Source organism: Lithobates pipiens, unplaced genomic scaffold (genome assembly GCF_037356315.1).
Source record: "Lithobates pipiens isolate NorthernLeopardFrog02 unplaced genomic scaffold, aLitPip1_a1.2 Scaffold_23, whole genome shotgun sequence".
Classification (NCBI taxonomy): Eukaryota; Metazoa; Chordata; class Amphibia; order Anura; family Ranidae; genus Lithobates; species Lithobates pipiens.
In genome coordinates this window covers 108,350,053-108,365,805 of record NW_027507785.1, presented here as the reverse complement: position 1 = coordinate 108,365,805, position 15,753 = coordinate 108,350,053, and the positions used below count along the sequence as shown (strand labels likewise).

At 44.0% G+C, this 15,753-nt stretch overlaps 1 protein-coding gene across 1 annotated transcript in view; it reads right to left on the bottom strand.

The window, feature by feature from the left end:
* Positions 1 to 15,753, bottom strand: part of CFAP92 (cilia and flagella associated protein 92 (putative)) — a 193,991-nt gene that overhangs the window by 159,888 nt on the left and 18,350 nt on the right. Inside the window, exons 3-5 of the mRNA XM_077452160.1 lie at positions 9,927 to 10,120; positions 3,959 to 4,172; positions 750 to 863 (exon numbers count right to left, since the gene is read on the bottom strand). Coding sequence (XP_077308286.1) covers positions 750 to 863; positions 3,959 to 4,172; positions 9,927 to 10,120 — 522 coding nt within the window. The remainder of the gene's footprint in view (positions 1 to 749; positions 864 to 3,958; positions 4,173 to 9,926; positions 10,121 to 15,753) is intronic.

Sequence of the window (15,753 nt, the reverse complement as noted above, 5' to 3'; positions counted from 1 at the left end):
TTAGAGAGCAGGAGGTCTTGGGAGGAGTGAAGAGAACGATTAGGTTGGTATTTTGAGACTAGGTTAGTGATGTAGCTGGGGGGCCAGTTTGTGGATGGCTTTGTAAGTTATTGTTAGTATCTTGAATTTAATTTGTTGGTTGAGTGGCAGCCAATGGAGGGATTGGCAGAGGGGTATAGCAGACGCTGAGCGGTTTGTGAGGTGGATGAGCCTGGCAGCAGCATTCATGATGGACTGAAGTGGGGATAGCCTAATTAGAGGTAAGCCAATGAGAAGGGAGTTGCAGTAGTCAAGGCGACAGATGACCAGGGAGTGGATTAGAAGCTTTGTGGTGACATTGGCTAAGAAGAGGAGTATCGTGGTGATGTTGTGTAGGTCGAGGAGGAACATTTTGGATAGAGATAGGATTTCTAGTTCAGAGTCTAGGACCTTGGCATGTGGGGATAGCTTGATAGTTGACCAATTAACATCGACAGAGAAATCAGGGGAAGTGGCACCCTGGGGAGGAAATATCATGAGCTCGGTTTTGGATAGGTTGAGTTTGAGGAAGTGATGTGACATCCAGGCTGATATGTCTGCAAGTAAATTGGTGATGCGTGAGCGGACGGATGTAGGGAGCTGGGGGGTGGAGAGATAGATTTGGGTGTCTAGCGTGCCATTATTTGTCACACCTGGCTTGGGTCACCCTACAGCTAAATGCCAGCTGTGAGTCTGGTAAATATTCACACTGAAACCTAATAAAAACTTACCTTGAGCACAGAGATTCCCCTGAAACACTGCGCTGCCATTTTTCTCAAGATTAAAACTCGGCTTTGGAAGGCTGTCTTCAAAAACTTTCCTCTGACTCATGACTGACTGTTTCACTGCAGTAAAGAAAACAATACTGAAAATGTAAAAGTGTGTTAAAAGGATCTGTAAAGCAGAAGTAAAGTCACCAAATGTATTTTCAAAACAAAGAGATAACTCACTTTGTAAGCTATAAGGTTTGCAAACCCCAGAAAAGGTTTTTAAAAAAAGCCTCTTTTGCAGCCTGTTCAGAGGAAAATAAAAGAGTGCATCACTTGTGTAGCACTGACCCCCGAAGGAGCTGCTGGTTTTATTGGGCTTACCGTTACCTACTTGTTTATTTCTCCGTGGTAGATGGCCCAAGGAATGTGGAAACTGACACTGAATCTTCTTTTGGGTTATTTATTTGGAACAGAAACAGACTTTCAATAAAGGGTAGAGGGTTAGGAACGAGTTCAGGTACTTAGATTGCAAAAATAATGAAAGTCCTTAGAGAAAATCCAGAAAATAAAGACCGTTTCACAACTGGATTCAACAATCCCCCGGATAGACCTCCTCTCACTAGGTCTAGCAGCCGGTAGGGTGCTTGACAAAGTCTCTGACACAGACTTGTGATGTACACTTAAGTAGATAAATTGAAAGTGCTAACATACGGTCCAAGGTTCTCAACGATACAGTATGTGTGTTGATCCAGGTTGCGTCCTTCAACTAAGCCTCCAGGCTCCTTCAGAGAAGCCAGCCTTGCACACGGTCCTCCCCTGGGGGTTCTTCAGTTGCTGGGCCTCTCCCTTCAGATGAGAAGGCACCGGACCACCCTTGGATCAGTAGGCCCCGAAATCTAGTCAGGCCTGTCCCTGCAGGTGCATCGCTTCGGGCCAACCGGCCCCGAGACTCAGGATGCATGGTTCCGCACCCCAGGCCAGGAGAGCCATGGGGCTGGGTCAGGAGGACCACCAGAACCGGACAGAAAATAAAAACCCCAGCCACGTGGTGTCAGTACCTTAAATACCACCCCCCAGAATGCACAGCAGGAAAACACTCCCACTGGGCTGGTTCTAGAGAGAACTAGTGGCATTCAATGCACCCAGCTAGACTGCGTTTCTACCCTTGCGGGCGGTGACCGCGACCCCTGCGGTCAAGGAGAACCCAGTGCAACCCAGCTGGACTGGTACTGAAACCCAAACTCCAAACTATCACCATCACTTTTTTTTACAGACGACTGCCCATAAAAAGACAAAGAAACTTAATAAATGCCCTTTAGCTAGGTCTGTATGTCTAAAAAACAACTTTTTTCACTGGTAAATTCCTGTCACCATTATTTCTAAATAATTATTTTTAAATAACAAACACGAGCCTTTACAATCACTTTATACCCTATCCCCTGGGCACACAATGAAATCTACCACCTCCTCCCTCTCACCCCTCCCATGGGGTTGAAGCAATGTTTTACTGACATAAGTTTGCTGTCCAGGTAATTTTCTGGTGCCATTTTCAAGTAAAAGGGACATTAGTCCATCTCTGCAGGTGTGCTCAAGCTACCCCGTCCCCTTGCACTTATGTAATAGCCTGCAAAGTCTCTTCTGGACCCTGAAAGGCCCCTTCCTCCTGTACACAGCAGAGAGAATACTCAGCACCCAAATGTTCCACAATCATGGATTTAGCTGAATAAAATAGTTTTTTATTTTTATGCTAGCGGTTAGTTAGGAAGGGGTGGGGGAACTGGAGATCAGCTTTAATTACATAAATAACTGAATCTAAATAACATGTATAAATTAAATATTTTGCAATTATAGGATGACGTAATAACAAATAAGGAGAAGAGCAGCTTCTAAGCTTTTCTTTCTCTTGATAGAAAAGCGAATGTAACAAGCATTAGGTTTGATATAGTCTTTATCACTTAAAGCCCAACTTCGGGGAAGAATCAAAATCCAAAGACGGCCATACATGGATCAAAATGTGTCTGGTTCAGCTGGGAAAGGTAGAACTTTGATCCATGTATGGACATGCTGATTGCACCCAAGTCGATCCATTGATTGATTTGGGTACAACCAGCCTGTTGGATTTTTCTACATGCGTTTAATGCCAGAGACTATAGCCCATAGCTTATCTATGACTGTGCATTAATAATGAGGAGCCTTTCCTAGCTGTGCTTTCCGCAAACACATCTTCCTGACAAATACAGAAAAATACTCTCTGAAATGTACAGTTTTCTTCCATTGTAATCCATATTTCTCACCCCAGGGACCAGACAGGTTTGGCTGCTTGTTATCTTCAGGTGGACCGGTCCCCTCACCGGCCCTTGTCGTGAAGCCAACACATACACCAGCATGAAGAGAGTGTTGGTAGTATTTTTTTAATGACTATCTTCAGACTCCAGCCTTATTTCTGCTCAGACTCCCTTTAGGGCCAAAGCCAAGCTCCTTCTCTTGATCTGTGGCAGAGTTATGCCCCATACACACTATCAGATTTTCTGCAGATTTTTTCCTTCGGGTTTACCAAAACCATGTAGTGCAAGGGCCTGCCTAACTGCATACGAATTGAAACTCCTAAGGTCTGACCTCATATTATATGGTTTTGGTAAATCTGAAGGAAAAACTCAGCAGAAAAACTGATAGTGTGTATGGGGAACACAGGAGATAAGCCCAAATTTCTGCCCGCAACTCCTCTTGTGGCCCACAGACAGGAAGCACTTTCCAGGAATCATGGAACATGTAACCCCAGAAACATAGAGAAAATGGACGTTGCACTGCTGCACACACCCTCCTTCTGGCATCCCAGTACAGCAGAGAAACCGCCAATAACGTCACAGATACTAATATATCATTTTTCTCTTTTATGCAGCTGGTGAATTTAATTATTTAAATAGCATGGATGCATGTATGGGCATAGGTATAACAAAAAAAAATACCAATAAGAAGGCAGTAATCCTGAATTAGGGATTTAAAATACATATTTGGGGGGAATTTACTAAAACGAGCGCTCAGAATATGGTGAAGCTGTGCATGGTAGCCAATCAGCTTTTAACTTCAGCTTGTTCAATCAACCTTTGACAATAAAACCTGGAAGCCGATTGCTTTCTATGCAGAGCTGCACCAGATTTTGCACTCTCCAGTTTTAGTAAAACCCCCTATTAAGTTTATAATGAAAGTACAAGACGAGAACAGAATATTACCTTCAGACTCCTCCCCATGCTTCACATGTGACACGCGGAATGCCTTAGGTCGATCAAATCTGGCTTTTGCTGATACTTTGTCCTTTGTATCCCATATTTTCACCTGTATTTGATGTGATAAAGCTTTCATTAAAGCTTCTTTTGTCACCTGGAGATCAATGCTGTGGCTCCATGCCAACCATATTTTGTCACCTTCTTGCCATGGTTTTATTAACTGAAAAAGGAAAGGTTTAAACTAAGATTGGGCATATTTGACAAAACAGATCCATACATTTCAGACTGGGATGAATGTCACTGGACAGGGGTGGCACAAGATTTTAATATGTTTTATAGCTTTTACCTGATAAATTCATCATTGTCTGAACTAGTGACCTGCGTGGAGGAGGAAGCAAAAGGTTTTGTGTTGTCTACAGAAATCAATTAGATTTTAGATGGAATATGTCAGCTGATGATTTTCTTTGGCCACCATAGGAAATTGTTTTACACCAGTTTTTGTATACCAACAAATTGCAGCATTGATCAAGCAGAAGCCTTTTAACAACAAAAAAAAATGCCTACACATAATATACAGAAGTAGCAAATACTGTATCTATAAAATACACTTATACTAAAATGTAATTTTTTTTTTCCCCGCAAAGCTTTACAAAGAACCATGATATGTAGCAACTTCATTTAGTCTTGCTTTAAATACTCAATACTGTTGTGCTAGGGAAAGGTTTTTCAAGGATACACTGTAACAAACTTCACATTTCAACGGCAGTGACACCTGCTGACAAACTGTGGTATTACACAGAAACAAAGTAAATGACATTCACTATGACAGAGTCTGCAAAAGTATTTAAAGCCGGCCTCCAACAAATGCTTTTTTTTGTTTTAGTTTTGAAGTGGGGAGAGGAGGAATTTTTTTTTGTGAAGTCTTTTAAAGCGATAGTAAACTGCAAAAAAATAGGATTTTTGTACTCACCATAAAATCCTTTTCTCTGAAGTTCATTGATGGACACAGCACCTTTAATCTTGACCTTACTTAGGGTTATATCGCCTCCTTCAGGAGAGGACTAGGTAGAACACATAAAAACAGCAAAAGCTGTACAGTACCAACCAGGGGGCGTCCTACTGGCTATAATCCCGCACTCTGTTACCAGCAGCTCAGTTCATCAAAAACCAGTACATAAATAGGAGGGGTGGGTGCTGTGTCCGTCAATGAACTTCAGAGAAAACTGCACCCACATGTGCCCAGTCAAACAGCGGCCCATAGAATGGGGAGAAGGGAAAGGACAGGGAGAGAAGAAAGGGAGAGTGAGAGACCCCCTAGTCGACCTCCCAGGTTATGCCCAGCTGCTCCATCCTGCCAAGACAGGTGGAACCATACTTACCCCTCCTGCGGGAACTGCTGGACACGTTCCACAGACAGACCCATCACCCGATCAGTACGGGGTGGCTCCCGGCCACGGCATACTGACACAGACAGCAGTAGCCCGGTCATATGTGTGCCCTGGAGCATATAGCTCACCGGCCGTCCCTGGAAAAGATGGGACATGTCATGGCTGACCCAGCGCGTAGCTAGGGCCTGCTCACGCTCGATAGCCAGGCTGGGGAGACTACAAGAATCTATATTATCCAGCCTGTCACCCAGCCCCGCTGTCGATTGAAGATCACAGGAAGGTCAAGAAGAGCTGCTGTGTCCATCAATGGACTTTAAAGAAAAGGATCTTACGGTGAGTACAAATATCCTATTTTCTCTTTCATTCATTGACGGACAAAGCACCTTTAATCTTGACCTTAGGGACATCCCCGAGCAGTGTCAAAAACGAGGGGTGGGAACAGAAAGAAAATAAACTCCACCCATAACAAAAAGAACTCCTCAACAGGAGAGTTGCAACCTTAAATCGCCGCCTGGAAAACCTTGCGGCTGAAGCATGCATCCGAAGATGTGCTCACATCAACTTTGGAAAATTTTGTGAAAGTGTGAACAAACGACCAGGTCAGCACCTTACACACCTGGGAAATGGACACTTGATGTCGGAAAGCCCAGGAGGCACCAATTGCCCTGGTAGAATGTGCCGTGACAGGAAAGGGGGTAGCCCGCCCCCTTATGGCATAAGCCATAATCACAATCTGTCTGATCCACCTAGAAATGGTGGCCAACGAGACCACCAGGCCCTTCTTCGGACCAGCCACCGATACAAACAAAGAGTCTGACTAGCTGGCTCACCCAAATTTATTTGGACAGGATCTCTTTCTGCAAGATTCGAGTGTGGAATTGAGCATACATACGGTACCGCCTCGAATGTGGCTACCATGGGACCCAGAACTCACATGCAGAAAGGCCGAGATGGCCACCGGTGGGACACCAACAACAGCACCGCCGATTGAAGAGTGTTGAGCTTTTCCGAAGGGAGGAAAACTATCGCCTCTGAGGAGTCCAGAATCAACCCCAGGTACTCCAGGCGCTGAGTCGGCACCAACACCGTGGCTGATCACGTGGTAAAGAGCCTCTGTTGGAGGCTCTTTACAGAGTTTGTTGTAGCGGTGTGTCAGACTGACACGGGCACGCGCCGGCTGTTATCCTGAAGGACGTCATATGACGCCGTCAGGATAACTGAACCTATAGCTAAATGACGGCCAGGCAGAAAGTGGTTAAAGGTGCTGTGTTCATCAATGAACGACAGAGAAAAAAAAAAATCCTGAAAAATGTTTCCCTGCAGGATACTACAATGCTTTGAAAAAGTATTCATACCCCTTGGAATTTTCCACATTTTGTTGGATTTTCATATTTTATGTAATAAACCAACACAAAGTGGCACAAGATTGTGACGTGGAAGGAAAATTTTTACAAATAAATATCTAAAAAGTGTGGCGTGCATTTGTATTCAGCCCCCTTTACTCTGATACCCCTAACTAAAATCTAGCGGAACCAATTGCCTTCAGAAGTCACCCAATTAGTAAATAGAGTCCACCTGTGTGTAATTTAACCACTTGCAGACTGGACCATTTTGCTGGTCAAAGACCAGACCACTTTTTGCGATTCGGCACTGCGTCGCTTTAACTGACAATTGCGCGGTCGTGCGACATGGCTCCCAAACAAAATTGACGTCCTTTTTTTCCCACAAATAGAGCTTTCTTTTGGTGGTATTTGATCGCCCCTGCGGTTTTTATTTTTTGCGCTATAAACAAAAATAAAGCGACAATTTTGAAAAAAACGCATTATTTTTTTACTTTTTGTTATAATAAATATCCCCCAAAAATATATGAAAAAACATTTTTTTCCCTCAGTTTAGGCCGATACGTGATTGATTGGTTTGCGCAAAAGTTATAGCGTTTACAAAATAGGGATAGTTTTATAGCATTTTTAATAATAATTTTTTATTATTATTTTTTTTACTAGTAATGGTGGCGATCAGCGATTTTTATTGTGACTGCGACATTGTGGGGGACCCATTGGACATTTTTGACACATTTTTGGGACCATTGTCATTTATACAGTAATCACTGCTATATAAATGCAGTGATTCCTGTGTAAATGACACTGGCAGTGAAGGGGTTAACCAGTGGGTGGCAGTGTAGGGGGTTAAGTGTTCCTAGGGGTGTGTTACTAACTGTGGGGGGGTTGGGCTTTCATTTAGTGAACACTGATCTCTGCTCCAATCACATGGAGCAGAGATCAGCGTCACTAGTTGCTAGGCAGAATGGAAAAATGCTGTTTACATAGCATTTCCTCCATTCGGCCGCTCCGTGAGACGATCGCGGGGACGCCCGCGGCGATCGAGTCCGCGGGTCCCGCGACCGGACTCACGGGGGTCCCGACCAGCGCGGAAGCGCGCCGCTGGCGGCGCGCTCCCGATGGCAGGGCGGCATTGAATATTGGACGTACCTGTACGCCAATATGCCTGCCCGTGCCATTCTGTCAACATACATCGTCGTGCGCTGGTCGGGAAGTGGTTAATCTCAGTATAAATACAGCTGTTCTGTGAAGTATTGCAATAATAACGGCTAGTATGCATCACATTATGAAAGACTTACTATGGAAGGAAGCCCCTGAGCGGTGTGAGCTCACTTCAGACAGGGCTTCCATCTTCACCCGATTTTCCTTCCTGATTTGCGGGCTTCAGCCATTTGTGTCGAGCCACAATTTTGTGACATGGGTCTCACAACAGCACACGTTTAGATGATATTTACTGTACCTACAGGTAAGCCTTACTTGTTACAAGCTACCACTTTAAAAGCAACATAGTCAAAACTTCTCTTTAAACTGACTGTCCCTGATCTGCCACTTTCATTAGTTGGTTTTCAGTTTTGTTAATCATGGAGGCTCAGCATCGCATGTGGACATTATGTTGGGCAGTCTGCTTAAAAACACCCCTTTTCCAGACTGACACGTGTCCATGAAGGATTTTTGATATTTGCAGAACTCCACCTAAAAGCCAGACCATTTCTTGCAGTAAGGTAGAGGGATCATGCGGAAGTAGTGAGGCAGTGTGCTGTGATGTTTCAGGAAGCTTTTTCATGTGCAGTTTCCTGTCAGCCAATCACACCAGCCATGATCTGCCTACAATGCATTATAAGGCTGGATTCACATCTATGCATTTTTTGTGCTTTTTGCAGATTTGCACTACAGTCCATTTAGCATGGTTTCCTATGGAACACGTTCTGTAGTGCAAATCTGCAAAATGCAAAAAGCACTAAAAATGCATAGGTGTGAATTTAACCTAATGGTTGTAAACCTCAGACATGAAATATTAACAAAGCATACCTCTCTATAGTGTGTACTTGTCTCAATTATTAGCACTTAGCCCATGTTCACATCGGGCCATTTGTCAAATCACCGTCTATTGTCAGCAACGGCACCGTCCGAATCGGTGCGACGCGGACGTCGCAGCGACTCACCAATTCCCAAAAGAAGTTCCTGTACTACTTTTGGCGACTTCGGGGGCGATTTGAATAGACATCTGTACATGAACCTGCACAGATGTCTCTCAAACCACCCCCGAAGTCGGACTGCATTGCCGGTTTGAAATCGTGCAAATTCAGCTGAACTTGCACGATGTCAAATCTGCCCTCAATGTGAACCTGCGCTAAGTGTCATTTCTGCATGCTGCTTCTTTCCTCTGCCATCAACATGAATCCCTTTTGACACATTTTCCTGACGCCAAGTGAAAAAAGGTGACAGGGGAAGGACCTCCAACTCATTGACAGCCTCAGCTCTGTTCCTGTGTGCTGTGTGAAGGGGGTGTGTACTTTCCCTCCAATCAACTCTTAGCCCCCGTACACACGGTCGGAGAATCTGTCGGAATGTGTCCTATCGGACCGTGTTGTCGGATAATCCGACTGTGTGTGGTATGCATCGGCCTGTTTCCGTCGGAATATCCGTCGGACCAAATTTTCCAACTTGTTGGAAATATTTTCCGACAAACTGGTCCGATAGGACATACTCCGATCATGTGTAGAGAATTCCGATTGGACAAAGTGCCACGCATGCTCAGATCAAATTCCTACATCAAAGCTATTGGCTACTAGCCTGAACGTAGTCCCATCGTAACGAAATTACGTCATCACGTTTTGAAAGATCGGATTTTTCGACAACTTTGTCCGACCGTGTGTATGCAACAGTTTCGGACACAATCCGATGGACAAAATCCGTCGGATTTGGTTGGCAGAATGTCCGACCGTGTGTACGGGGGCTTAGAGCTCTCCTCACTGAGCTCTGCAGAGTATAACGTCAGCTCTCCGCCCCCCTTTTTTCTGACACCTCAGACAAGCGTTATAAATTCCAGACTTTGAACAAGAGGAGAAGACTTCAGATAAACAGATACAACTTATGTAGGAGGATTTGTTTAGTCTCTGTGTATCATATGTGGATAGTCACTTCACTGGGGATATGAAAGGGTGTACAACCACTTTAAAGAAGCACACAAACCCAGGGATGACATCACTGAGTCTAAAATATTGTTTGTTAACTCATTCAACCTACCCGAGACTCATGGTCCATATACAGCTTTGCCACAACCCCAAACATCACCACGTCAACTTTAGTAGGTTCCGTGAACTCGGGAAGCAGGGAGTATTCAAAGTGGAAGTATTTTTGTGCTTTTGGAGCCTCAATCACCTTCTTTGGATGCTTATGTCCTTTTTTTCCTTTGTGGGTAGAACCAAGTTCAAGGTCTTCTATAAACATAACAGAACAGTCATGAATTATGAATCCACGTTATGAACAACTTACATTACAATGGTAGTTTAAGAAAGAAGAGGAACAAAATAAAATCTATAAACAATTCAGGCTAAAATCTACCAAAAAACCTACAAGGCAACAAGACCTGTCAGTTATGGGCCCACCCCTCTTTGCTAAATTTATTATCCACAACCACCACCACCACTATAGTAAAAATATAATGTGCTGTTTAAAAAAAAATATATATATATATAAAACGCTGGATAAATACTATACAATCTTTAGATTTTCCCCAAACCATACACAGTATCTCACAAAAGTGAGTACACCCCTCAAATTTTTGTAAATATTTTATTATATATCTTTTCATGTGACAACACTGAAGAAATGACACTTTGCTACAATGTAATGTAGTGAGTGTACAGCTTGTATAACAGTGTACATTTGCTGTCCCCTCAAAATAACTCAACACAGCCATTAATGTCTAAACCACTGGCAACAAAAGTGACATGGTTGTTAAGCCACTTAGTGTTCGTGCTACAATCCCCTCTGTTATAGTAAATGATTTGGCCCAGTGTATGTATTTTGTAAAATATATGCGGCTATATACCTTAATAGCACTGCTCACGTGACCAGCCGCCTCTCTGCTCTCTAACAGTAAAGCTGGCGGGGCTGAGAATCTCCCATTGACATCAGCCAGGAGGAGGAGGAGAGGAGAAGACAGGCGGCCGGTCACGTGAGTGCCAAGCAACACTATAAAATAAAGTATATAGCGGTGTATTTTTTTAAAAAACACCAAGACTGGGGCAAATCATTTACTATAATAGAGTGGAATGTAGTACAAAAACTTAGGTATGATAGCAGAGGGAAGGCAGGGCCGGGGAGTGGATCGGAGCTGACAGGCCGGGAGGGAAGGGGGAGAGGATGATCGAGGAGAACCGAGGACAGAGATTAGCTGCGGATGATTTGCTGGACCTGGAAATCTCAAACTATGCAGAGCTTATTACCTGTATTCATATAAAGGAACATCTGGGTAGCATTGACCATACCATGATTTAATTTAATGTTAGCTGTAAGCAACAAACACATATGGGGGAATAAAAACACTTAACTTTAACCACTTCAGCCCCGGACCAATTAACAGCCTAAGGACCAGAGGTCTTTTTACAATTTCGCACCGCACTGCTTTAACTGGTAATTGCGCGATCATGCAATGTTGTACCCAAACGAAATTTGCGTCCTTTTCTTCCCACAAATAGAGCTTTCTTTTGGTGGTATTTGATTGCCTCTGCGATTTTTTTTTTTTGCGATATAAATGGAAAAAGACCGATAATTTTGAGAAAAAAACATATTTTCTACTTTTTGTTATAAGAAAAATCAAATAAACTCAATTTTAGTCATACATTTAGGGCAAAATTTATTCAGCCACATGTCTTTAGTAAAAAAAATGTCAATAAGCGTATATTTATTGGTTTGCGCAAAAGTTATAGCGTCTACAAACTAGAGTACATTTTCTGGAATTTACACAGCTTTTAATTTATGACTGCCTATCTAATTTCTTGAGGTGCTAAAATGGCAGGGCAGTACAAACCCCCCCCCCCCCCCCAAATGACCCAATTTTGGAAAGTAGACACCTCAAGGAAATTGCTGAGAGGCATGTTGAGCCCATTGAATATTTTTTTTTTTTTTGTCCCAAGTGATTGAATAATGACACAAAAAAAAAAAAAAAAAAGTTTACAAAAAGTTGTCACTAAATGATATATTGCTCACACATGCCATAGTTATATGTGGAATTGCACCCCAAAATATATTCTGCTGCTTCTCCTGAGTACGGTGATAACACATATATGGGACTTTTTGGGAGTCTAGCTGCGTACGGCACCCTGAAAACCAATCACCACCTTCAGGGTTTCTAAGGGTGCAAATTTTTGATTTCACTCCTCACTACCTATCACAGTTTCGAAGGCCATAAAATGCCAAAATAACACAAAACACCCCCAAATGACCCCATTTTGGAAAGTAGACACCCCAAGCTATTTACTGAGAGGCATGTTGAGTCCATGAAATATTTTATATTTTGCCACAAGTTGCAGGAATATTACAATATTTTTTTTTTTGCACAAAGTTGTCACTAAATGATATATTGCTCACACATGCTATGGGCATAAGTCAAATTACACCCCAAAATAAATTCTGCTGCTTCTCCCGAGTACGGGGATACCACATGTGGGGGACTTTTTGGGAGCCTAGCCACGTACTGGACCCCGAAAACCAAGCACTGCCTTCCGGATTTAAATATAAAAACGCTACCAAAAAAAACTGTTAGCGATCGCAGGGATCAGGCCTGACTCTGCGATCGCTGTAGTTATGTGTTTAGTGTTTTGTAAGTGACAGTGATCGATCGATACTGCACTTGGGTGGGCTGGGCGGAGGGGCAAAACGCAGGTGCTAGCAGGTATCTGGGCTGATCCCGCTAACAATGCGTTTTTTTGGAACCCTAAACTGCTGGGGACGCTAGTATAGATCTGATCAGATCAGATATTGATCTGTTCAGACTCTATACCACTAAGGGAGGTGTATGCTTTGCGCGTGGGTGTTAGCGGTACTGGCACTAACCTAGCGCTGCCTGGGGCAACGCAGACCCTGACCCTAAAACCTAATTGATGTCACCCGCCGGGTGATCAGGGGGTTAAACCTTTATTGGGTAATAAATGGTGGGTGCCCTGATGCTATAAAAAGCAAACTAACTAACCAGAGTCACCCGTAACACTTATACGGTGATCACTGGTGAAAGGGTTAACTAGGGGCAATCAGGGGGTTCAAATTTTTATTAGGTAGTATATGGGGGTCCCTGGCGCTATATAAAAACCTGACGGGGAACCTAAATAACTAACTGGCTAACCAGCGTCACCAGTGACACTTATACGGTGATTGCTAGTGAAAGGGTTAACTAGGGGCAATCAGGGGGTTAAAACCATTATTGGGTAGTATATGGGGGTACCTAACGCTATAAAAACCTGGCGGTGAACCTAAAAAAATAACTAGCTACCTAGCGACACTAGCGACACTAATGCAGCGATCAGAAAAAGGATCGCTTAGTGACACTGGCAAAAGGGGGTGAAAGGGTTAATTAGGTGCAATCAGGGGGTTAAAACCATTATTGGGTAGTATATCGGGGTACCTAGCGCTATAAAAACCTGGCGGTGAACCTAAAAAAATAACTAGCTACCTAGCGACACTAGCGACACTAATGCAGCGATCAGAAAAAGGATCGCTTAGTGACACTGGCAAAAGGGGGTGAAAGGGTTAATTAGGGGCAATCAGGGGGTTAAAACCATTATTGGGTAGTATATCGGGGTACCTAGCGCTATAAAAACCTGGCGGTGAACCTAAAAAAATAACTAGCTACCTAGCGACACTAATCCAGCGATCAGAAAAAGGATCGCTTAGTGACACTGGCAAAAGGGGGTGAAAGGGTTAATTAGGGGCAATCAGGGGGTTAAAACCATTATTGGGTAGTATATCGGGGTACCTAGCGCTATAAAAACCTGGCGGTGAACCTAAAAAAATAACTAGCTACCTAGCGACACTAATGCAGCGATCAGAAAAATTATCGCTTAGTGACACTGGCAAAAGGGGGTGAAAGGGTTAACTCTAGGGGCAATCAGGGGGTTAAACCTTTATTGGGGGGTGGTAGGGAGCTACCCTGGACCTAACACTAACTGTCCTGACAGTTTTTACTTTTACAACTGACACTGAATGCAGTGATCAGTAAATAAATGATCACTGCAATCAGTGACACTGTGACTGGGGGGGGGGGGTGATCGGGGGGCGATCGGGGGGGTGATCGGGGGGGGGGGGGGGTTGTGTACCTATGTGTTAGTGTAGTGTTTGGTGCACTTACTTTTAGTCTTCTCCTCGTAGTCCGGTCAAAAAGACCGCCCCGAGGAGAATGACATCACTTCCTCCCTGCCTGTGTATACAATACACAGTGGGAGGAAGCTTCTCATTTGCCAGGAGTGATCGAGAGGGGATGGCCAGAAACCAACGGCCATCCCCTCATCCCGGATCGCTCCTGAAGCGAAACAGACCGCCGCATCCAGCGGGAGGGGGTCCGATCGGACCCCCCACCCGCTGGAAGGCAAGCACGTACATGTACGTGCTTGTGCTTGTACATGCCATTGTGATGACATACAATGGCATGCGGCGGTCCTTAAGTGGTTAAGAGAGCAAATTTTTCAAGAATGAGGGCTGCTCTCCAGAACTTAGACTGGGAGGGAATATTGGCATCAATGGACACAGAACAGAAATGTGAATTCTTCAAAGTGACTGTATGTAAACTCACTGCAAGGTATATTCGCATGGGCAATACATTTAAAAGGCTAAAAATAAAACCTATGCGGCTCACAGACAAAGTTAAAATGATAATAAAAAAAAGAGCTTTTAAAACATATAAAAATGAAGGAACACTATTCATCGTTTAAATGTTACAAAGAATATAACAGAATATGTAAAAAATTCAAAATGAACGACAGATTGCAAAAGATCGGAGAACAAACCCCCAAAAATCTTCAAATATATTAAAGCGGAGGTCCACCCTAAAGAGGACCTTCCGCTCATCGGAACCCGCCCCGCCCCCCCCTCCGGCGCCACAATTGGCACCTTTCAGGGGGGAGGGGGGGTGCAGGTACCTGTACAGTACAGGTATCTGCACCCACTTCCGGGATAGCTCTCTGCGGAAAGGGGCGTAGATTACGCCCCTTTCCGAAAGTCCCCCGCTGCCTGCTGGGAAACACACAGATCCCAGAGGCAGCGGGTCCATCCTTATTGCGCAGCGCGACTCGCGCATGCGCAGTAGGGAACCGGGAAATGAAGCCGAAAGGCTCCACTTCCTGATTCCCATACCCAAGATGGCGGCGGCAGCACCCGAGAGACGATCGAGAGATCGGCTTCGGGTGCCGACATCGTGGGCGCGCTGGACAGGTAAGTGTCACTATTTTAAAAGTCAGCAGCTGCAGTATTTGCAGCTGCTGGCTTTTAAAAAAAAAAAAACGCGGAGTCCCGGCGGACTCCCGCTTTAATAGTAAAAAGGTCAGGTCTGAGCATGTAGACCCTATTCAAAATAATCTACAGTGGGTGACTGGGGACAAAGAAGGCAAATTTATTAAATACTTTCTTCAGTTCTGTGTATACAAAGCAAGGGGGAGCTCGTGTCCGTAATGGGGGTGGTAGTGACAAATGATCCACAATGGCTCAAAAGTGATATGGTCCAGAAATATTTAGACAGAATAAAAGGTGGAAAAAGCACCTGAAGCAGATGGCATCCACCCACAGATCCCAAAAGAATTGAGCTTTTTCATTTCAAGGCCATTGTTTCTAATATTTAGGGACTCGTTAATGACTGGAATAGTACCACTGGATTGGCATAGGGCCAATGTGGTGCCCATATTTAAAAAGGGATTAAAGTATTTACCAAGTAACTATAGACCTGTTAGTTTAACTTCTATAATCGGGAAGATACTGGAGAGTTTAACCTCCCTGGCGGTATGATTCAGTCTGGATCAAAAAAAGTTTTCCAACTTATCAGTTCCATCAGAAGTCAATTGTTAATGAAGAGGTACATCCACAC